This window comes from Crocuta crocuta, unplaced genomic scaffold, assembly GCF_008692635.1.
Source record: "Crocuta crocuta isolate KB4526 unplaced genomic scaffold, BGI_CrCroc_1.0 scaffold260, whole genome shotgun sequence".
Classification (NCBI taxonomy): Eukaryota; Metazoa; Chordata; class Mammalia; order Carnivora; family Hyaenidae; genus Crocuta; species Crocuta crocuta.
The window spans coordinates 2,323,178-2,347,652 of record NW_027527525.1 but is presented as its reverse complement, the minus strand read 5'-3'; the positions used below and the strand labels follow the sequence as shown (position 1 = coordinate 2,347,652).

General features: G+C 45.5%; 1 protein-coding gene and 1 long non-coding RNA gene across 2 annotated transcripts in view; both read right to left on the bottom strand.

Moving 5' to 3' along the window:
* Positions 1–2,955: 2,955 nt before the first annotated feature.
* LOC144231652 (uncharacterized) lies at positions 2,956–22,803 on the bottom strand. The gene is made up of 3 exons (XR_013335133.1): positions 22,678–22,803; positions 3,691–3,815; positions 2,956–3,321 (listed from the first exon to the last, which is right to left on the bottom strand). It is a non-coding gene; the product is annotated as an uncharacterized LOC144231652 (long non-coding RNA).
* An 8-nt stretch (positions 22,804–22,811) lies between these two features.
* Positions 22,812–24,475, bottom strand: part of LRATD2 (LRAT domain containing 2) — a 37,542-nt gene continuing 35,878 nt past the window's right edge. The window contains 2 exon segments of the mRNA XM_077764166.1: positions 22,812–23,501; positions 23,503–23,777. Of these exon segments, the coding sequence (XP_077620292.1) occupies positions 22,817–23,501; positions 23,503–23,681 (864 nt within the window). The 5' untranslated portion in view covers positions 23,682–23,777 and the 3' untranslated portion in view covers positions 22,812–22,816.

Here is a 24,475-nt window from a genome sequence, read left to right as displayed (position 1 = left end):
CCCTTCCCCCCGCCTTTAGTAAATCACTAATTGTATCATTTAACTATTACATCCTTTAAGGGAGGGTTAGGTGAGCAAACCTACCTGGATTGAACGGCTGACAAAATGCAGGCTGGGGCATTAAGAAATTTGTCCAACTTCACATGTAGGACACAAACCTTGAGACTTCCAGAAGGCTCACTCCCTGGTTTTGCACAGCAAATGTTGAGTGGCTATACTTGTGAGAGCACTTTTGTGCCAATACACAAAAGCCATGAAAGCTTCTGTGTAATCTGAATATCCCTTCCTGGCCGTACCTGTGTGGCAGGCACGGAGGGTGCATATCCATCTTTAACCACTTCCTGGCTTGTATTGTGGAGACTACACAGATTCAGAAAAACCAGCTGGTATCTGAGTCTGGCCTACAGTAAGACTTCAGCCACCACTCTTCCTTGCCCATGCCCCACTGCCTCTATATGCAGGGCTTTCAAGGACTAAGACTTCTCTTAGCCAAAGAGGAAGGAAGCTTTCTTCCCCCTCTGATTTTTGCCTAAAATATACCATGCAAATTTATAGAATATTTCAACTAACCCTCCAGGTTAGGAATTCTCCATGTTCTGGATGATGTGCACAACCATGGGATTCTCCTGAAAGACTTAGAAATTTCTTAGAAAAAGAAGCCCATGCGAGACATAGATGCAAAAGTGGTCTAAGTATCAGAGGCTTCATGAACACTCTGTATAGACCTTTGGAGATCAGTGCACTCCAGGCTGAGATTCCTGTCCTCATAGAAGTGAAAGAGTACCTCCTCGTCAGGTGCTCTCTGATAATCAGTGAGAACAAGAGGATCGATAAATCCAAAATGGTTCCTCTTCTAAGTAGTGCAGGAGAAGAGAGGACAAGGTCACTTGGGTCAATGCTACTGAAATGTGCCGTATGGGAGGTCCTCGACTCAGTCCTCCCCATGCACTTTCTTGCAGCAGAAAGCAATGCTTCCCAGTGGGACACATTTCAGGGACGTTTGTTTCAAGTTCAGCTTGCATTCGTGACTGTGATTCATGTTATATGGATCGCCATAATGCACAGGGATCAAGTACTATTCTCAGCTGATGAATTTAATGAAAACTTTTTTTTTAATGTTTAGCTAATAAAACCTTGAAAGAAAGCTGCCAAATGCCTTATATTTTGTGGCCCCTGATTCCTGCATCGTCTCTCCTCTACCACCCAGGTTGCAGAGGGGACTGATGAGCTCATGTTAGGAACACAGTGAACATAAAGTAGGGAAAGTCCCTTTAGAGAGAGTCCCTCTTTGTTAGACCACAGGTGGGTGTCAGTGAGGGAGCTGATACAGAGAGCTGGCGGCGGGGGGTGGGGGGGGTTGCTCTGCCATTTTTTCTGTTAAATGCCATCATCTGATTTTACCACTACACACATTGTCTTTGGTGGAATGAGGGGTGGGATGCATAGAAATAAGAGCAAGGTAGGAAACTCTCGTGGTGAGAATAATGAAGGCAAAAAGACTCGAACAGACTGAGAAAGTTGACTGGAAAAACAAAAGAAAAAAAAAGATAAAGAAGGAAAAAAATCAAAACTAACCGAGATGAACTACTTAAGCTCCATCTCATGACCTGGCGTCACCCCGGCTTAGAAAGGCTCAGCAAACCCCTGCAGCAAGAGCTTTTACCTCAGAGAGGATGAGGAGGGGTGGCTTTTAAACCTTCCTTCATAACCCTTACAAGTGGGGTGAGAAGCCTGCACTATCATGTTGATTTAATAACCGAAGTCACCTTGCTACCTGCACAGCTTTTTTCGTCTGCTTTTCACTCAAGTGGGAAGCTTAAGACCTGTTTGCTGTTTAGCTGGGACTTTCTGGAAGCAAATTCGTTCAAATAACGAAGGTAGCAAAATGTTTCCCCAAGGGAAGTTGATTCCTCATTACCTTGGTCATTGTCATATCATCATGGTTACCTTGCTAGATGCAAAAATGGTGTTGCGTGTGTGTGTGTGTGTGAGTGTGTGTACAACCTTCCAGAAATCCTGCAAATGTAGGAATTTTTAGTTGTCATTTCATACGTGAGCACACTAAGGCTCCCAAAGGCTAGATGGCCTCCCCAAGGACTCTCACTTCACTCAAAAATCAATAGCATCAGAATTATGTTCCTGATGTTACTGGCTACCAAAACCCTCAGGGTTCCAGTATTTGTTATATTTCCAAAGACTGATTTAACAGATGGATTTGCAGATAGTGGCTACTAAGTGTCAGACATCTTGCTAGGCTGTAGGGATACCCAAATGAGAAACCACCATCCTCAGGAAGCCCACGGTCTAGTAAAATAAACTGTCTACTGAAATATTTAGGAATTTGCCTTAACCACTACAGCACTATACAAATAGTGGCTGCTTTGGTTGGATTAAAGCAATGTGTCACTCTCTTCTTTCACCCGTATCTTAAGGACCTGTGCAAACCTCACATTCCTTATCTCTTTTCCTCCGGGGCTGACTTCCAGGCTACAGGTAAAAGTCTACATCTAGTCTCTATGTCCCTTTCTGCTCGTTCCTTGTCACTGTTCCGTGACTCTGTCTGTCCACCACGAGCTGCTCAATTGCAGGCCCTTACCCTGGTCTTGTCTTGCCTGTTAATGCCTGGACCCAATTTCTTAATCCTGTGACCAGTAACTCAGACAATTTTTGGAGAGGAAAGGAAGGCAAGGAACTAGGTCAGAGTCTGGCTCTGAGGAAGTACCCAAGGAGAGGGTAGAATAAGTTTGTAGAGTGTGGTGGTTATAAGCAAGGACTCTGGAGTCTTACAAACTTTTTCTCATCAGTCTTTCTAGCTATGCGACTTAGAGCAATAATTAATCATTCCCTGCCTTGGTTTCTGGGGAGTTAATAATAATAAATCCCTTACAGGGTGACTCAAAGTAGTGGCTGAATTATCAGAGCAAAATAATTATCATTATACAGTACTTTGCCATTTAATTCAAAAGGTCCAAGATTGCCGTATGAACACTCAGTGAGAGGTGGTCCCCAGGGCCTTTGTACTGGGTGTGTGCAAGTGACTGGCCCTGATCCAGTCTGCATTCTTCTCTGTGCCCCAGAAGGCCACCTGGAGGAATCCGCCAATGGGTCCCCTTGCCATGTGGCTTCCCATAGGCTTTGGCCAATTATAAATGCCAGCAGAAGAGGGAGGAGTGGGAGGTGGGGTGTTGATTCTGAGTCACACCTGCAGCCGGCCACCTCCTTCCTCTTTAGGTCTCGCTCATGTCAGGCAGCTTCCTCCATACTGATCAGGCCCTCTCTGTTTCTGTTCGCTATGCCACTCTGTCCCTCTTTTCCTTGGACCTGGGGATGATAAAGGAGGCTTGTTCATTTTTTTTTAATTTTTTTAAAATGTTTTTATTTATTTCTAGGAGAGAGAGAGAGAGAGAGAGACAGCGTGAGCAGGGGAGGGTCAGAGAGAGGGAGTCACAGACTGAAACAGGCTCCAGGCTCTGAGCTGGCAGTCAGCACAGAGCCCCACGCGGGGCTCGAACCCACAAACCGCGAGATCATGACCCAAGCGAAAGTCGGACGCTTAACCGACTAAGCCACCCAGGCGCCCCAAAGGAGCCTTGTTCTTATCAGCCCCAGTTCTGCGTCTTCTCTCAGGATTCCTTACACCCACACATGATATCAGTAGACTCGATTAAACTCTGCTTAAATGTGACTAACCTGAAGGCCACGTCTTCTCCCAGGAACAAGACTGAAACCACCTCCTTCACTTTGCCTGAGATGCTGCTTCCTCCAAAAGAGGGCCAGAGTCAGGCTTTGAAGCTCTTGTCTTCTGGCTGGAGTCTCTGTTGGTAGGATGATTGAGAACGAAGTACTCATTAAGGGGCACCTGGGTGGCTCAGTCGGTTAAGCATCCGACTTCGGCTCAGGTCATGATCACACCGTTCCTGGGTTTGAGCCCCACGTCGGGCTCTCTGCTGATGGCTAGCTCAGAGCCTGGAGCCTGCTTCAGAGTCTATATCTCCCTCTCTCTGCCACCCTCGCCCCCCCACAACTCACACTGTCTCCCTCTGTCTCTCTTTCAGAAATAAATAAAACATTAAAAAAAATTTTTTTAAATAAATTACTCTGGGGAGCATAGGAATAAAAGAATGAAGGAATAAATAAAAGAAAAAAAGAATAAAGGGAATAAATAAGGGGGAATGTTGCAAGGAAATTTGAGTCCCAGAGATAAATAAACCCTAAGGAAAGAGCTGACAAATGGAATTAGGAACCACCTAGCTGAGCTCTCACACCTCCCCAAACCCCCCTACCACATCTTTCTCCCTGTCTAGCACCTCCAGACTCCCTGTCTGCCACCCCCAAGGACTCCAGAGAGCAGATCTGGGACCACACTGGCTCTGGGGCTGGGAGCGGCTGTGAATGACTGATGAGGAGCAGAACAGATGTTCAATGTCACTCGTGATGGAAGAAAGGAAATTAAACCACAACAATGGTTTTAGCCCAATGAGGAATGCTTTCTAAACCAGGACACATTTTTAGATTCACAATTTTAATGCAAAGACTTCTGGTGTCAGCCCAGAGACGTAGAGAACCGGAAAGGACATCGCTCTCACCATTAGGATAACAACAAAAAAGCTGGACAAACTACAAGTTAACAGCTTTTCTTGAACCTGTTAGAGAACAAGGGGACGGGGGTGGGGGGAGGGCACAGGGCTGTCCTGGAATCTGAGAGAAGCAGGAATCTGTAAAGAGGACACAGGATCCAAGCATTTGCTCATTTACTAACCTGGAGCAAATGCCAGGTAAGAAGATTCAGTTAAAATCATGTGTGGTTATACGTGTTATGTGAAAAATACACAGAGACAAATGTATATGTGTATACACATTCACTTAGACAAACATATGATGGGTAAGTATTAATTTGAGTTTAGCGTACTGTAAATTATCCCATTCCTAGTTCATTTCACAATGTGGGTTTAATCATTCTCATTTAGATCCGTTGTTATCTTTACTCTTATTTTACATTTTATTTATTTATATATTAATATTTATATTAATTAATTAATTTAAATGTTTATTTATTTTTGAGAGAGAATGAGCATAAGTGGGGGAGGGGCAGAGGGAGGGAGACACAGAATTCGAAGTGGGCTCCAGGCTCTGACCTATCAGTATAGAGCTTGATGTGGGGATCGAACTCACAAACTGTGAGATCATGACCTGAGCCAAAGTCAGATGCTCAAATGACGCAGCCACCCAGCACCCCAATTTTACATTTTATGTTTAAATATTTCAAAATCACATAAAAATGACAGAGAATATAAAGCAGACAACCACAGAGCTCTCGCTCCCCAGAATTAATCAATGAAGATATATATCACCTTCGACGCTGGCCACCCCTAATGTGTTTCAATATGGCTGCCCCAGCTCTTTGGGTTTAGCAGACTTCCAGGACGATGCCTACAGCATCTTCCTGCCCACGCCCACCTCACCATTCCTGGACAATTGCACCCTGTGTTCTCCTGCGGTTCTGGCAATCCATCCCCTTCCTTTCCAAATGGAACTCAGTGTGGTGAGGAACAACATCAAAGTTCATTTTTGTTTCGCTTGGAGCTGGTGAGCTTTTGTTTTCATGTGTAAGAAAAAGGATCTTCTGTGAGCCTCAGCTTTGAAACAGAAATTGGCCTGGACCCAGACTAAAATAGCATGCATCCTGTCACACAAAGACCTTCATGATAAAAACTGATTTTTGAAGCCCTGATTTGTAGTAACTCATTTAACGCATCGTTCTGTTTGTCTTTCCAGCAACACTATGAGGTGGAAGGGCTGCCCCTACCGAGGTGCACATATGTGTATCTGTCCGGCATCAACACCTGCACTTTCTTTCTTTTTTTTAAATGTTTATTTATTTTGAGAGAAAGAGAGAGCACAAGCAGGGGAGGGGCAGAGACAGGGAGGTACAGAGGATCCAGAAGTGGGGTCCAAGGTGACAACAGAGAGCTCGATGTGGGGCTCACATTCACCAACCATGAGATCATGACCTGAGGGGAAGTAGGACGCTCAACCGACTGAGCCTGAACCAGGCTCCCCAAAACCTGCACAGATTCAATGCCTGCAGAAGGTCTTCTCAAGAGAGGAAATGCAGGAAGCAGATGGGCAGAGGAGAATTCTAAGCAAGGATGCGGTCTCTGGTCTCGACAGGATCCAGCCTTCACCTGCTCAAACAGGGAGCTCTGGGGCGTGAAATACACCTGCTTAGTCATTGCCACTTTGCGGCAGTGTGGAAAGATGGGAGAGCTACCTTCCCACAGCAGTAGGGGAATTTGTATGTGGACCAAGAAAAGGGAATCTGGAAAGGGAGTCAACATCCCCTCTCCATTGTCCTCAAACATTTGAAGGATTGAGGCCTCAAGCGGCCATTTGTGTTACAATAGAAGGACAAGGAATCATTAAAAGGTTTGAATTGGGACTAAAGAAAACCTGCTACCGTTTACAGGGTTGGACGCGCTGAATAAGGAGATCAAATATAGGGAGCTGGGAAGGACGGTCTTAAATAGTTAATTTCCTCTACCACTTGCAAAACCATTCAACTGACGTGAAGAGAGAATGAGTTTAGTCCATGGCTGACTACCTTCAGAACCTTCTGCTATTCCTTCTAATGAGGCCTTCATGGAAGGCCCCATTGCCAGCCTTGAGATTGCTGATTTCAAGGCACTTCTAAGACAAAAATAAAAATTCCATTACTTTCTGCGGGAGATGACTGCTCCTTTTGAGCTGGGCCAGAGGGAGCATTCAGAATACATTGCTGGAAGTAAATGGAATTTTTCAGCTATTTAAATTGCAGTTCACCCCTGAAAACTCCATTCTGTCAAAACTCCTGGTTAATACTATTTTCCATGCTCAGCTATTCTCCCCGGATACACATGCAGGAGATGGGGGAGCCCAGGGGAGACTGTGCCATGAAGTTCCTTTAAGAGGCCTCAGGTACTAACATCCTTACTGCCATGTAACAAACAAAATTTAGAAAGGACTGAGCTTGAACATGATGGACAGGTGCGCCGAAAGACAGAGGGTGTTCTACTGGAATCAGAAGATTTAATCTGCCTCTCATTATGTTATGTGCTCCTGAGAAAGTCATATTGCTTCTCTGAGCCTTTTAGTTCTCATCTCTGAAACGAGTTTTGGAACACCTTCTTTTACTTTTTTAAATTTTTGTAATGTTTATTTATGAGAGAGAGAGAGAGAGAGAGAAGAAGAGAGAGAGAGTGTGTGTGAGCATGGGAGGGTCAGAGAGAGGGAGACACAGAATCTGAAGCAGGCTCCAGGCTCTGAGCTGTCAGCACAGAGCCCGACATGGGGCTCAAACCCATGAACTGTGAGATCATGACCTGAGTAGAGGTTGGATGCTTAACTGACTGAGCCACCCAGGTGCCCCTTTGGAACACCTTCTTTGCCTATCTCAAAGAGCTGTTGTGACGATTACATTAGGTTAATTTATATGTATAATTTATATAAAACATATAAGAACCCTATAATTAAGACTATGGTAGGGCAAAATTCTAAGACAGACCGCCAAGAATCCCGTCCCCTGGTATATGTACCTCATATCATCCCTCCTCCCTGAGTGTGAGTATGTCCTGTGAACATGATATAGGCTAGTCACTCCCATGGTTAGACTATGTAGTTGAAGTCTGTATCTTAACAGACTGAAGAGAGGCTTTTCCTCCTGGCTTCAAAGAAAGTAAGTTTCCAGGCCATGTTAGGACCTCGGGGGGGCCTTGAGGAGATGAGATGGGCTGTCAGCCAGCAAAGAAACAGGGACCTCAGTCCTACAACCAAAACCCTGAAATCTACCAACAACCTGAATGAGGATGAAAGAAGAGCCCAGGCTCAGAAGGAGAACTTAGTCCAACCAACATGTTGATTTCGGCCTTGTAAGACCTTGAGCAGAAAATCCAGTTATTCTGTGCCAGGACTTCTGACCTCAAAGCTATGACACAATGGTGATGGTTGAGCCTCTAAGTTTGTGCTCATTTGTTACATAACTATAGAAAGTGGATATATAGTTGGTTGTTCTGAAATGGTTGACTGAGGACCTCAGAAACCCACTTCTCCATAACAACAGTGAGAACAATTGTGAAAACTGTCCAAATTAACTGTTTCATAACTGAAAAATCACCAGTGGCTTGCTGCAACCCAAGCAGCATTTATTCAAGAAAAATGGCTGAATCTCACCAAGTACAGTGAGCATTGTGGCATTTTCGCTGGACTTAAAGCCATCACCCTCTCCCCAGAACTTCAGTAGCACCGAAAGCCAATAGCCTCACAGCTACAGCAGCTGTGAAAAATAGCAGCTTAGCAGCTACTGAAGAAAGCAAAATGGCTTTGGAGCTTCTGGGAAGTCCCATTCCTAGAAATTGTCACTGTGTGATCTGTTTGGGGGTTCATGGAAAATCTCTGCTTTCAAGAATGCCTTTATTTGATCTAATCTGAGCTTGCTCTTTATGAAGAGCCCCACCCACAGAGTATTTGTCAAATATAATCGGTGGCAATTGTTTAATATCACAGCTGCCTGAGGATGTGTTAACAGTTGGAGCTAACAAGTGGCAAACCAAAAGTATTGAAAAGAAAAGCAAAACTGGGTAATGAGATATCCATAGGCATCTTTGAAAAGCTCCAGCATATTCCTGGGAGTCTAGAAGCCCATGTGCATATTCAGGACTGTGGGTACGCCCAGGAAAGCCTTGAGAATGTCCCACTCTCTCACCTCTGATTATCTTGAGTCTCTGTGTGAACATGGAGTTGAGTACAAACTAGAGTTGTAAACTGCCTGTCAGAGCACTGAAAACATAACTACACACACACACACATACACACACCCTTAATAAGGCTGGAAGATTATTAGTTTGGGTAGTTTTACGGAAACCTCTTGTCCAGTCATTAGTTAACCACTAGGCTAAATGAATAGAAACTTCAGTAAGTGACACATGACATAGATTACAGATGTTACGGAAATAGTCCAAGAAAGTCACTAAATCAGCAAACAGAGGCAACAATAACAAAGCTCAGAGAAGAGAGAGAATCTGACTTTCAGAACTGGTACACCATATTATTTAAAATGTCCAGTTTTCAATAACAATAGCAAAAAATACAAGGCATGAAATGAAATAGGGAAGTATGGCCCATACAAAGGTAAAAAATAGTTTACAGAAACTGTTCCTGACAAAGACCAGACACTGGACTCACTAGGCAAAGACTTAAATCAGTTATCATAGATATATTCAGTTCTGCTTGGTCATGATGTATTATCCTTTTTTATATAGGCCTACATTTGATTTGCTTATATTTTGTTAAGGAGTTTTGCATTTATGTTCACAAGGGATATTAACCTAAAGCTTCTTGCTATTTGGGAGGCCTTTCAAAATAAAACAAACCCACGGATTTTCTTGAGTGTCTATTCTGCCCCCAAGCTCTACTAGCCAAGAAGCCATAGAGCATGCACTTGCTTAATCGCTATGTGACCTTGGACGAGTTGCGTGACCTCTCCGAGCCTCAATGTCCTCATCTGTAAGATGAGAATAATATTAATATCTGCTTCGTTGGGTTGTTATGGAGACTGAATGAGAAAATAAGTATTATGATAGGTTGAATCATTCTCTCCACAAAAGATATGCTGAAGTCCTAACCCTCACTATTTCAGAATGAGACTTGATTTGGAAATAGAGGCATTATAGATGAATTAGTTAAGATGAGGTAAGACCTGAGTAAGGTAGGCCCTCCCTCCAATATGACCAGTGCCCTTATAAAATGGTAACTAAGTGATGACACAGACACATGGGGAAGCATGCCATGTCACAACAGAGACGGAAATTGGAGTTATGTTACCGCAAACCAAGGAATGCCTGTAGCTACTGGAAACTAGGGAAAGGCTGAAGGAAAAACATCTCTCAGAGACTTTTAAGGGGAGTTGGGTCCCATCAACATCTTGACCTTGGACCTTCTAGCCTTCAAAACTGTGAAATAATAAATTTCTATTGTTTTAATCCACTCAGTTTCTGTTGTATAAGCCACCAAGTCTGTGGTATTTTGTTATGGAAGCCCTAGGAAACGAATGTGCATGTGAAGCTCTCAGAACAATGCCAGGCATCTGATAGCTCCTTAGTTGTTTGTGTTAATTTTCAAACAATTTCATAAGTTAGGAAATTAGTCTGGGCAAAATACCGCAGACTGGGTATCTTAAACAACAGAAACTTCTTGCTTGCAGTTATGAAAGCTAGGAGTCCCAGATCAGGGTGCCAATGTGGTCAGGCCCTGGGAAGGACTCTCTTCCCGGCTTCCTAATGGCCCTCTTCTAGTTGTATGCTAACGTGGTGGAGAGAGGAAGCTGGCCCTCTCTGCTGTCTCATCTTATAAGGACACTAATTCCATCATGAGAGCTTTACCCTAATGACCTCATCTAAACGTAATTACCTCTTTTTTTAATGTTTATTTTGAGAGAGAGAGAGAGGAAGCACAAGTGGTGAGGGGCAGAGAGAGAAGGAGAGACAGAGAATCCCAAGCAGGCTCCATGCTGTCGGCACAGAGGCTTGAACCCATGAACTGTGAGACCATGACCTGAGCAGAAATCAAAAGTCAGATGCTTAATGGACTGAGCCACCCAAGCACCCCATAAACCCAATTACCTCTTAAAGGCCCAACCTTCAGATACCATCACATCTGGGGTGTTAGGGCCTCAACATATGAATTTTGGGGAAGCACAATTCAGTCCATAGCAGTAGATTTTATTAACTCCATGAAAATGGAGTCTCAGTGAAATTATAATGTGAAAAAGTATAAAAGGATAATGGTATTAAAAGAAGATTCTTGTAGACATGTGAATTCCTCATGGGCCTTTTCATACACAGCCATATATATTCCATAGCAACAGTGGTGTGACTGGCCCTGGACTCAGAGCCTGAGTTCAATTCCGCTTTCTGCCCTTCATGAACTCTGCGGCTTTGGGGACATTACTTAACTGTTTGGAGTCTCAATATCCGTACCTGCAAAGGGGAGAATTCCTAACCTCATGGAGTAGTTGTGGGCACTAAATGACAAATACATATAGTGTCCCCGAGTACCTGGCACAAAGAAGACATCAAATAAGAGTTTGAACATGAAAGATACATAGACAAAGTTGTTTGATCTCACTGTGATTGTTAGAACAGATTTGGACAACTTCGATATCCACCAATAAGCTACATAAACTATGGTTCATTCCCATAAAGAGATACTATTCAGGCACAAAACAGAATAAGAGAGATTTATGTTAACTTCCTGGGCTCTCTTCCTGTCCCTATGTGTTGTGTGACTTTAGGTGAGTGATTTAACCCCTGTAGGCCTGTTTTCCTGTCTAAAATATGAAAATGAAAGCAGGACCTATTTCACAGAGTTGTCATAAGGATTACATGGCATATAGTCCAGACAAGATGCTTAAAAATCTTCCCAGGCACATAGCAAGCATATAATAAATATTATCCATTATTATATTATCATTCCATTTGGTATGGAAGGAAGGAAGAAGGCCAATTGATTAATTTTTGGGAAAAGATATAAGAATCTACTATTAGCTATTGTTTCTGAGGAGTGAGAGTGGGAAGTGAGAGAGAGAAGAGCTTCAACATTCCCTTTACCCCTTGGGTACCATTGGGAAAAACCAGCCCCAAGTCATTGGCTTTCCCCCTTCCCTCTTTCTCACATAATGAAAGTAGACTGAATGGTAGGTGAGTACTTTCTTTTACTGCCAGCCAGGGCTGTTCTTCAGTCAGGACACATGAGTACAGCAGCTAAAAGACTTCTGTTCTAGTTGGTACATGGCCTCCTTCCCCCCTACTGCCCCCCATGATCCAGTAGGGAAGCATTAACTCCTTGCCTGCTGGGGGCCCCCTGAGAACCTCTGGGATGCTGACTCACCATGTCTGGCTTCTTTAGGTGTCTGTAATCCAAGTTAGTAAATATTTTGACTCATTCTTGGGGCTAGGCATTGAGCTCAGAGCTGCGCATCCATTGTATCAGACTCTAAATAAGTCTTCAAGGGACTTATTCTTATTTTCCCAGTGATGAAATACAGATTAATTATTATATAACTGGCCCAACAGCACACAGCTAATAAGAGTCTCTCTGGCTCCCAAGGACATGCTCCTCTCATTGTCTCTGCTTTCATTGTCTCCTTTTCCATCTCTAAAAATATTCCTCTGTTCTGCCGTAACGAGTTATTTTTAAAAAGTTAGTTTTACCAGTTTTGTAGTTCTGGCTTCTTCCAACTGGTTCAACAGTTTCAAGAGAAGAGCAGAATTACCAACTCTGTGAATAATTAACAAGTTGAGTTTGATCTCTAGCCTAAAACTGACCACTGAACTTGATTATTTGCCATGAGCGAAAAGACGAGGGAATTTCCCTAGATCAGCCCTTTTTCCATGCCTGGAGAGGTGGGGAAGCCAGAGGCTCATTCTCACTCTGTTGCCCCTCTAGGAGATGAAGTCCCTTGCCCAAGGTCACAGGTGCTGAACCCAGCCTGGAGACTGGGACTCTAGTCTGTGGGGACTAGACAAGGTTTTGGAAATTAGTCTCAGGTTGAAGTCATTATCAGTTGTGTGACATTGGGCAAAGTTACTCCCTCCTTCCCTCAACTTCTTCCATCATTTATAAATGGGGGTGATAGTATTTATAGGTACTTAAGCTAATATTCCTCAGTGATATTAACATTTTTCAGCAGTCATCAACCAATCAAAGTGGTATGCATAGAACTGCAGCTGAGTGCTGGAGGCCCCAACTCTGCAGGCAGGCATGTACCTGTTAGTCTGTGGGGATATTGCAGGGGTCCCCGGGCAGCGGCAAGGTGGCCAGGAAGGTGGGGGTGCTCTAGGGGGGGCAGAGGCGGGTTTTGGGGAAGCAGATATTTATCAACTGCTATGGAAGTGTTTTAAGATTTTAACACCTACTCGGCTGTTTGAATGGCTACAGGATGAAATAGGGGTCCTTTGCAATGCGAGTTTGCATTTATAGGGGAATTTACTCTGCTTGGTACTGTGGCAAAACTTCTTTTCTCTTACATGATTCCACATAATCTTCACAAACACTCTGGAAGGTGCCACCTCAGGCCCATTCTTTCGATGAGGAAACTGCCTCTCTGAAAGTTACAATGGCTAGTAAGTGGTAGGCCAGTTTTCCAAATTCACGCAGACCCGTGTCAGAGCCAGCCTCACACCTGCAATGGAAGAGAGTGGGGAATCCCGGGCAATAGTGGCAAATGGAAGTTGAAAACTTGGCTNAAAAATAGTGGGGGAGAGGGAGGGAGGCAAACCATGAGAGACTCTTGAATGCTGAGAACAAACGGAGGGCTGAAGAGGTGGGGGGAGGGGAAGGGGGGTGATGGGCATGGAGAAGGGCACTTGTGGGGATGAGCACTGGGTGTTACGTGGAAACCAAGTTGACAATAATCCATTAAAAAAAAAACTTGGCTCGGAAAGGATGAGTAAGAGAGATGGGCTGCTGGACACTTCAAATGAGGTGCTAGACACATGGAGTTCTTGGGCAAGAATGACATTAAAAACATGTACCCCTTGGGGCGCCNTCTCACCCTCCCCTGCTCATGCTGTCTCTCTCTCTCTCTCAGAAATAAAATATTTACAAAAATAAAAAATAAAAACACGTACCCCACCCCCATTATGCAAATGGAATAAAATGTTGACAAAAGATGAATCTGTGTCAAGCAAGGGTAGATAGAGTTTCTTTTGCCCTATGTTTATTCAAGCAACTTTGAAACTCTGTCCCAATAATAAGTTCAAATAAAAAATAAAAATCACAGCCCTTTGCACATAGGGCTTCATCTTCCCTCAGCATTTGGTCATCTCTCAGTTGGATTGTTCAGTCTTGCCTTCATTGACTCAGTTTTCAGGGTACCAGTGGCCACTGAAGAAGATGTAGGTGGAATGTTCCACCTTGTCAACCTTCAGCAGCACTGAGGAAACCTGAAGACAAACTTTTGTGACTGTGTGATCTGGACATGCTCGCAAATGAGAGTGAGTGTAACTGATGCAAGCACCGGCCACTTAGCAGGAAGAGCGTTGCCGTGGGAGTCCGATAACTGTGGGCTGAATCTTGTTTGGTCCATTTCACAGGTCAGCCGTCTTGGGCAAATCACGACTTCATATTAAAATAAGATGGCAACTTCCTAGGTTACGCTGGAGATTAAATGAAATACCATTTATAAGGTTCCAACCATGGGGTCTGGAGTACAGTATGTGCTCAGTGAACATTTTATGACCTTTTCTCAAAAGTTCAATTTCTACACTTATTCAAGGAGAATGGTAATTGTATCTTAAAGAGAGGGTGCAGAGATTTAATTCAATAACCTGTGAAACGCACTTTAGCAATGCATAACGTTATCAACACGTTAAGTAAGTGTTGTCCTTGCTAGGGGGAGTATGAGGTGGCTCCATTGTCCTCTGGTCCCTAACTACACCTCACAGTTGAATGTCTCATTTTATCCTTATTACTTTCAAGTGTCTTCTGACTCTTTAATCTGATTCTTCCAACACGATTATTGAAGCATTATATGCCTCAGAACACAATTCACATCTCCCTATCATGCCTAGCCCAGGGCTGTGGAAGCTCCAAACATGTGGTGAACACGTGCATTTTGGAACGGAAGGCTAAGGACGTGACAGGCATTAAAATGAAATGTTTGTCCAAAGTGATCTGTAAAGAGGTGAAACTATGAGGCTCTGGATATTTCCTCCCCTTATGAGTGAATCTTCAATTTCAGGATTGTGACTCGTCAGAAAACATTAGGGTGCAGACAGCTTTGGGGGGGGCCATGATTCTGCATCGTCTTGCTCCATGGTATCACAGTGTAGTTAGGAATTGTGTGGTAAAGTTTAGTTTCAGATACACACACACACACACACACATACACACATATACACACACATGCACATTTAGGTCAGTCAAAGCGGCTAAAAGAAGTTATTCACTTGCCCACTGACCACACAGCAGGTCAGCGGCTGGAGCCATGATATGAAGTAGGCCTGTGTGACCTGACCTTGGCCTGAAGGGGGAAAGGAAGTCATGGAAATACAGTGAGGGGCAGTTTGAGTAGGACTGTCACAATGCTCTGCCACCGGGCGGGTGGAGGTAATCAGGGGATGGTCAGCATTCACCCAGGGCTGCTGACTGTTACTGATTATGAGGATGCAAGATCTCTCTTGTGACAGCTGCTTCTCCTCTTCCTGGCTTTTCTGGCCTCCAGGGTCACACTGCCTTCAGAGTTGCTGCAACAGGAGTTAAAATCTACCTGCTACTCAGATAATGCCACGTGCCAAATGCTGGGGCAGAATCAGGTTCTATGTATTCTCCTTGGGTAAGGAGAAGGGAGCGGCAGCTTAAAGGGGGGAGTGGCTGAATGGCCTTCTGGTGGAGGAGTCCTAGCCTGGGGCTTTGGAGACCAGCACACCTGATCCAGGCCGGAAGCCGCCACTTACGAGCTTGGTGACCATGAACAAATCGCTTCACTTCTCTAAACCTGTTTCCTCCACTGTAAAATGAAGATACGAGCATCTGTCCAGAAAGGAGGCTGTTGTGATGATTCAACCTGGACACTGTGGGCAAGGTGACTTCATCAGTGTTAATATTATCATCACACTGTCACTTCCAATTCCCCCTCAGCTCTCCAACACCTAATACCTTAAAATTCTTTGGAAATATTTGTTGAATTTAATGAGTGAACGTATTAAAATGTATAAACAAAACAGTTCATCTACTAAAAATCAAAGCTCAAGAAACATTTCAAATGCCATAGCAGTAGCAAAACAACTAAAGTATCAATTGGTTATCTCTTTATCTTACCAATTTCTTGTATCTAGCTGAGAAATTCTCCAGAACTAAAGGGAAGATCTCTCTCCCAGACAGTAACTTCATTTTGAATAAGGCTTTTCAACACATAACAATATCCTAGATTTTCTCTAGTCGATCATAGTAGGTATTGATCTGGGCTTTATGTGCATGTTTCATTTTGTGCTCACAACAGCCATTTAAAGTAGGCACTATTATTGTAGTCCAATTATATTATTATGCACATTATATACTTATTTTATAAGAGTAACTGAAATTCAGAGAGTTCAATCGACTACTGCCATACTCCACACTGTATAGAAGATAAATTAAGGCTTCCAACCAAGTATTTAACTTCTCCCAAGAAGTTTAAGATTATCAGCTTTTATAAAAAAAAACATTTAAACGTTTATTTTTAAGAGAGAGTGAGAGAGATAGTGTGTGAGCAGGGGAGGGTCGGAGAGACAGGTAGACACAGAATCTGAAGCAAGCTCCAGGCTCTGAGCTGTCAGCACAGAGCCCGACACGGGGCTCGTACTCACAAACTGCGAGATCATGACCTGAGCCGAAGTCAGATGCTTAACCGACTGAGCCACCCAGGTGCCCCCAAGATTAACAATAAGCAGAGCCCAGAGTAGCAAAACCAGGTAGTTTGACACTATTCAGTTCTTTGTGTCTAGGTACCTCCAGTTCAGCCCAACCACTGAGAATCCTCAGTTATGAGGTTTTAAAAAAAAAGGCACCTATAAAGATAACCAAATCTTGGGAGTTAATTATATTGTACACGTTTCCCCCCAAAAGTAGCAGAGCTCATCTTTTTTTTTTAATTTTTAATGTTTTTTAAAAAATTTATTTCTGAGAGAGAGACAGAGAGCATGAGCAAGGGAGGGCCAGAGAGAGAGGGAGACACAGAATCTGAAGAGGCTCCAGGCTCTGAGCTGGCTGTCAGCACAGAGCCCAATGCAGGGCTCGAACCCACGAACTGTGAGATCATGACCCGAGTCGAAGTCAGATGCTTAACCAACTGAGCCACCCAGGTGCCCCAGCAGAGCTCATCTTTTGAGTCATTTATGGCCACACTTGACAAACAAGGCATCAAAGACTTACTATAGCATCAGGCAAAGACCCAAATTTATACTCTACTTCATCACCTGCTGGCAACTGAATTCTGGGAGAGGGAAAGACAGTGTCACTCAGTTGTTCCCACTTTTCATTCCATCCTAAAACCACTAGCTGCCTGACCCTATTCAAACCAGAGCCATTCCACTACCTTTGGATGATAGGAAGGCTCTCTACTCTAGCAATCTCAATCCTCAAATTCATTCACTCACTCAAACTCCTCTCTCTGCTTGGTCCTACTGGAGTATGAAGCAAAGCCATTCTGAGAGCACCGAGTATTCTTTCATTTCACTCCCCTGACTCCCCCCCTGAATTAATGTAACCTGTGCACACTCTGAAGCCCCCTGGCTTTCTCCTCCACCTCTTCCAGAATTCAGCATAAACGCTTCCTCGTGTAAGCCTCCACGGACTCATTGATGGAGAGATCCTCTTTCGTATACCCTGTACATTCCCGTCTGCTGAAATTAAATTCCTTACTGTGAATTCCTTTTTGGCAAGTAGTTACCTGCCTTACCTGTCAGAATGTAAGTTACATTGAGAACAGGAACTATGGGTCTGGTTTATCTTTGTAGGTTAGGCACTGGGAATTTAGGAGCGTCCCAGTTAAGTACTTCGTGAATATTTCATTAGTTACCTCCTTTTTGCCATCATAGGTGTAATTTTGGTCTGACTTCTCCAAAGGGGGTACTTCCATTAAACCTATGTCCATCTGCTTCATTTGAAGACCTATCAGCCATCACCACTTTATAGGGCCATCTTTTATTAGACCGTGTCCTGTACATAGGTGTGAAATTGATTTGCCCTGAGAAACAAACTCCAGGGCAGGGACTATCTCTCAAGGTGTTTTGTTTGTAACCGATGTTCTAGTACCTAGACTAGAGCTCAACATCCTCTAGCCCTTCATAAATAGCTAGTAGCATCTTGTGATTGCAAATATACACTAATCATTCTTGCATCTACTTTGCAGATAAAACTGCTACGTTTGTTCAATAAGCAGTTTTCCCAGTTAATTCAGTAAAAGGAAATAAAAGCCCTTCTGCACATATTCTGGGCCTGTTCATTGTGGAGGTCCTTTTAAATGCTTCCAAACATGTCATTTCCCTACATTAAGCAAGCTCTGTCCACATAGAGGAAATGGGAACAGCAGCCTACACCAAGAACGACTAAGTATAAATGCACATTCTGTATTAGGGTCTCCTCCCTCCTTTTACTTCCTTGTGCAGTGAGAACCATGATGAATTAAGGACTCCCACTCTAGGGATAAATGGCTCCCTGCTGCTCAGCTTCCCATTCCCCTCAGCATTCACCTTTTTTTCCTATTCGCATTTCTCATAGGAGCCTTTTGACAAAGCCCAGGCTTTTAAATCTCTCAGGTCTGTGGCAGCATCTGAGTCAGGTGCTGCCGACCTCCCACACACCAGTCCCAGATGCCACATCTGCTCCTCTATCTACCAAGTGCTGGCACCTGCATCCTTATTATGCCAACAGTGCCATATGGTCACATTTGCCCATTTTCTGTAGTTCAGTTACCCAATGAGCACGTGCCCTTTGTCTGAGACTCCGAAACCAAAGATGCAATGGACCTCAATAACCAAAACGCCCCAGCATAGACTCCAATAGAAGCGCGTGGTGATCAGCAATGTTCACATTGGTTCTGAAAAATCAATGTGCACGGAAAATTTATGTTTATGAGATATTTTTCATGAACACTGATAACCTAGAAGCAATGGGTGATTAATTCTCACACAGCAAATATAGGGAGGGCTGTCACTAAATGAATTCATCAAAATGTTTACTGAGCAACGTAGTGATGAAACACACTAATAATCTCAGAAAAACTGCAGCTTGATTTTGGACCACATATGGCAGGAAAAGGTATACAAGTGGAAAAAAATAGAAATTCAGTTAACGCTAATGGATGGTTTATTGGAAACCCTTATAGCGCTTTTCAAAAGGATTTGACAGATTTTGTTTTAATAAGATAGTGAAGAGGAAGTAGTTCAAAAGATGTCATCAATCTTTTATTTAACTAAACACTGCCCTTCATTTTGAAGGAAATGATACAATTTCAAATCAGAACCTCCTTCTCAAGAAGTGGTATGAGAACATAACATTGATTTAACGTACAATCTTCAACAAAAAAACAGTTTACACAATTCACCAGGAAATAAAATACACATAGAATTTACCGTGTTAGTCAATGGAACCCCCGTGGGTCACAGGAATTATAGCTAAGAAGAAAACATAGTGAAAACTTGAATAAACTGGTCAAGTTCATAGTTACCACGATTTGAAAAAAAATAAAATAAAATGTAACTTTCCAAACAAAACCATTCAATGACCGTGATCACAATAGATTTTATTCTAATTTATAAAAAAAAAAAAAGGTTAGACAATCACGTAATATCAAGAGTCTTCGACACAGTGAATTCCATTTTAAGAAAAAAAAAAATAGAAAACAAGTAGCATTAAATTTTCTTCACTCTCCATAGCATATGTCATATAAAATTAAAGTTCTGCTTCCAAAAATATGTTTCCATGTGGTTGTCGTGTTGTCTAGTGGTGCTTTTAGGGCCAGAAGCACCAAAGACATCGGAAGTGTTAACCACAGAAGTTGTTATTTTTTCATAAAAACTAAACATTTTCTTAAAGGTCTGGTGGAAAGTCTTCTGCTAGGCATTTTAGTGCTATAAAGTCATTTTAAATCACATGTGGAAGAAAAGCTACAAAAAGTAAGAGTTCTTTCAATACAAAAAAAGTTGTGTAGCTGAAGTTGTGGGCTCCTCTGACATACATAAGCAGTCTCAATAAAATATTTGCTCAAATAAGAAAATAGAATTTGTTTCATTACTTTTCAGTATTCACTCTAGTCCGCGGCCCTGCTTATCGCTGCCACAGCGTCTCGAGAAGGTCAGAATCAATATTTCTTTCAGAGAACATACATACTTCACAGCACAAAATAGTTCTAAAGTCATATTATGAGGGAGAAACAGAAATTATTAAATAGATCTTTTTTTTTTTTTTTTTTAAAGTGCCAGATGTAACCATAGCCTGGACATGAAAAACTCACTTATCCACAACACTGCCACCTTGAGGAAAGAGCAGAGCTGATGGATTCCCCCTTTCTTGGAGCCTTCATTGGTTGGTCGTTGCTTTCAAGTGTTAGAACCCTAACAAAACTTCCAAGCAAATCATTCTTTGCCTTACACACTTCACTTCCCTGGTAGCCAGTAAAGCCACGTGCGTTACACGGGGAAGCGGTACCTGGGGTAGATGGATTTTCTTGTCTAGCTCATTTTCACAAAAACCTCTTCTCTAGAGGCAGAATGATAGCTCGGGTGTGGATGTCACGAGTTCTTCCTTCAAGTTGGGACTTCTCACAAAAAGCAGTTCCTCTGGGGCGCCTGGGTGGCTCTTGGTTTCGGCTCAGGTCACAATCTCACAGCTTTGAGGGTTCAAGCCCTGTGTCTGCGCTGTGAGCGCACAGAGCCACCTGGGATTCTCTCTCCCTCTCTTCTCCTCTCTCCCCCTCCCCGCTCATGCTCCTGCTGGCTTGTGAGCTCCCTCTCTCAAAATAAATAAATAAAAACTTAAAACAACAAAAATGCAGTTCCTTTGTAACAACGGTCAGTCACTGCTGTACCTCCGTGTAACCAATGACATTCACTTTCCAACTGAGGGCCAGCGAGGGACACAGAGATGGGGGAGGGGAAGAGCTGGCTGGCTAACCAGCCCCAAACTGCTAGGCAGTGCCCTTTTGTTCCTCTCCTTCTGCTTACTCGCACACTTGTCTTTAGACTACTGTGTTAAGCATAAAGGAAAATCCAAATCTGTTAGGTACGTTAGGCTCTCCTAAAGGTCTCTTACCTTGCTCAGCTTCTCCACGAACAAGACAATATAGACATGAAGCTGTGACATTACTCAACGTGGAAAACGAGATCTACATTTCGGATGGGGACTGGCATCTCCAAAGTTCCAGACTAGGGCTGAGTGTGGTTCATCTTTTAGCAAAGTGACAGGCCCTGTTTGGTGGTCCTTGTGAGAATAGGGAACACAGCTAAAGCCCTGAAATTAAAGTATTTCATACTGAGGTGCTACGATGGTCTAGGCTTTTAAAAATTATGGCCTCAACTTCCAAGTTTGAAAAAAGTATACCAGGACATCTTTCCGGTCTTGTAAAGTCCCTGGGGCGAAGGCCCCAAGGTTCGCTACAGGACGTTCACACAGAATTCTAATCCCACAGCTAAGAATTCACTCACAAAAGGACTTGTCCTCTATAGGGACTACCGATAGGGACTACCGAGAGAAAGAAAAACTTCACTCAACTTTTGAGATAGCATTAGCAATGCCAATCTGCAGCAGAGAAGTACTGTGAAGTCAAGGGCATGCACCATCAGAGTTCACAGGAATACAAGAGATGGGTTGTAAAAATTTTCTAAAAGTCCCGCGGTAAAGCAAACAGGATCACCAGCAGATCCAAACAGTGTAGGCCCAGCCTGTGGCTGACAGAACTCACCACCACCAACCTGTGCCTTAGGGCTGTCACCAGATTCGGTGCGGACTACACAAGGTGGCCTTTGTGATAGCATGTCACCCCTCTTAATTGCAAAAGCGCTCTCTGAAGGGGTGTTCTCCAAGGATGAAAGATACTACTGCATTAGAACAAGACGTTGCATCTTGAATTACACTGCATCAGGTGTGGCTAGCAAAATAAATACCTTATCAGTGAACAGACTTCAAGCCTAAGATTTTACCAGGGGCAGAATAAAAGTGAAAGTGAGGGGGATGGGGCAGTGAGTAGGCAAACAAAACAAAAAAAAAAAGAGAGAAAAAGGAAAAGCAGCAGGCCCACCCCCCAAAGCCTTACATTTTAAAAAAGGTTACCCTCACTGTTCAGGAAGGAGGTTAGGGCAACGGGTGGGAGATTAACCAATTCCTACCAGGACAACCCCATTTGGCTGTTTGTGTAGTGGATACTTTATGGGGCGGCACCAGCTGAGGCCCTGTGTGACCTGCAGACCAACACAGCCAAGCAGGTTTAATTAGATCAGAGACACAAAAGGGCTATTCCCTCCTTTGATAACAAGGCGGCTGCAAGTGCCCACAATAGCAAAACAAAGGCGGCAAAAGAGAACCATAATTGAATCCTTCCCCTAGCTGGCCCCTGACAATGATTTACTTGGAACCTGGGAAGCGGTGGCTGGAGCAGGAGGGAGCAAGAGACGCTGCTAGAAACCAGTGCCAGATGCTGAATTACTTGCGGGCAGGGGTGGGGGGAGGTAGCAAAGTCTTTGTTTTGTAGCCCAAGTTTATCCAACTATTTATTACACTTCACAGGGGGGCTGCCCTGTTGTGGTCTGCTGCTTGCAGACCTGGGCCTGGTCTCTGGCCTTACACCCCAGGAATCCCCAGCCTCCCCCCTCCTCCCGGGGCGTGGCGGTAGCTGATCTGTGGCTCTGGAACTGGCTCCGGGCTGTCGGGGTGCCGCAGTACTGGGCACCCTCCAGGCCTTCAGGGGGAGGGAGGGAGCGGAAAGGAGGCCATGGCGGCCACTAGTGCTCGGAACTTTCCTCCACCTCCGAGTGTGTAAGAAGGGTGGATTTTGGACCCAGGTCCAGCAAGGATTAAGTGTCGGGCAAGGGCAAGTCCACCATTTGGCCCACCGCAGAAAGAAAGATCCAGCAGGGAGGCAGGAAGTGCCTCTGGCCAAAGTGCTCCTACCTGCTCCCTCTTCCTCCTCCGTCCAAGATAAAAGCTCAAGCCACAGCTGGCTGCGCAATTCGCCAACTCTCCTTTTTCCAAGGGGCCCAGGAGCCCAGATGGCGCCCCAAGGGTGCTGGAGGGGGGAGCGGGNCGCCCCTCAGTGCACCGCCGCCTCTCGGGCCTGGTCCTCCGGGCCCGGCGCAGGGGGGCGCCCGGGAGGCGGCGTAGTCCGAGCCGCGTCGCTGTCGCCCTCCTCCGGCTCGGCCGGGTGCAGGTGCATGGCGAGCTCCTGCAGCACCGCCGCGCGCCCGATCTGATCGTTGCGCCGTTTCTCCATGATCAGGTCCTCCAGGCTCTGGAACTCGAGCGTGTGGCTGCGCTGCGCCGAGAGCTGGATCTGCAGCCGGTAGGGCTGCTTGCCGATGCGCAGCTCGCCGCCGATCTTGAACTCGCGCTTGCCGTAGCGGCACCAGGCGGCGAAGCTCTCCGAGTTGCGCCAGCTCAGCTCGCGCTCCTTGGCGCCCACGTGTGCCAGCGCGTTGCGCACCACGGCGCCGGGGCTCAGCGGCTTGTAGCGGTACAGGTCGTTCACCACGCGGCCGCGCCGGCCCTGGCTCGCGTCGGTCAGGAAGCTGTTGCTCACCTCCAGCCTGTGCAAGTGCACCACCTGGAAGTTGCCCACGTACACGGCCCAGTGCGGGTACTGCGCCTGCGACACGAACTCCACCAGGTCGCCGGGCCTGCACTTGTTGAGCAAGTTCTCGGGCGTGTAGGTGCTCAGCGCCGCGGAGCCCGGCGAGAAGCTCTTCTGGTAGATGCACTCGTCGCGGTAGAACACGGAANCCGCCGCCGCCGCCCTCCGGCCCCTGGGGCGGGGGCTGCGGCTCCACGTCCTCGTCGTCGTTGGAGAAAATGTAGGAGACCCCGATGCGAGGCCCGTCGTCCCGGTCCACGCCGGTCGGGTCGGCCGTGGGAACTTCCTTATAACTTAGGTGGGTCAGTTTCTCCACCTGGTTGCCCATCACGCAGCGGATACACGTTCACACAGCCGAGAGGGGTGAAAGCGAAACCACCACCAGGGTCATTGGCACGGGTCCCCGGACGGGGTCTGAGAGCACCTGTTGGAAGAGGAGAGCAAGGAAGCCATGTGTAGGAGCCCCTCGGTGACAAGGACGATTTCTTACGAGAAGGAAGAACGGCTGGGGGCAGAGCCGCTGGGGCCATCTTACGGGGAGGCTCGGGTGCGGCGAGGCTTCCCCCGTTTCTCCACCTCCAGGGTCGCGGTCACGGGAGGCCGGGCAACTCTACCTCTAGCCCGCCCCCAGCACCTCACCTCGCCCGGGCAAAAGCCCATTGCATCAGCGGCTCCAACGGCTTCCGCCGGCGCCCTACCTGCCGAGCCCCGGCAGGAGGGGGTAAAGAAGAGAAACTTTACTCCAAGCCCCCTTTTCTTCAACGTCCTTTCACCCCAGGGCCCTAACTTAGCCCCGGAGACGCCCCCCAAGCCTCCATCCTCGGGGAANGCGCCCCGAGATATGAAGGTGGGGGGCAATGCCTGTTTACACCGCACCCCCTCCCTCCTGCTGGGGCTGCGGTTCCCCCTCAGCCTGCTCTCGGGGGAGGTGGGACGCGAGAGAAGGCGGAGAAGGAAGCAGCCGGGCTGCCCGGCGGCGGCAGCTCCGGCTCGGACCCGGCGAGCAACAAGCGCCGGAGCGGGAGGGACGGGATTGTAGATCCGGCTCCAGGCTCCCCGGGCGGGAGCGCAGCCCCTGGCATTTAAAGAGACAGACGCTTGCTCCCGGAGCCCAGGTCTTTC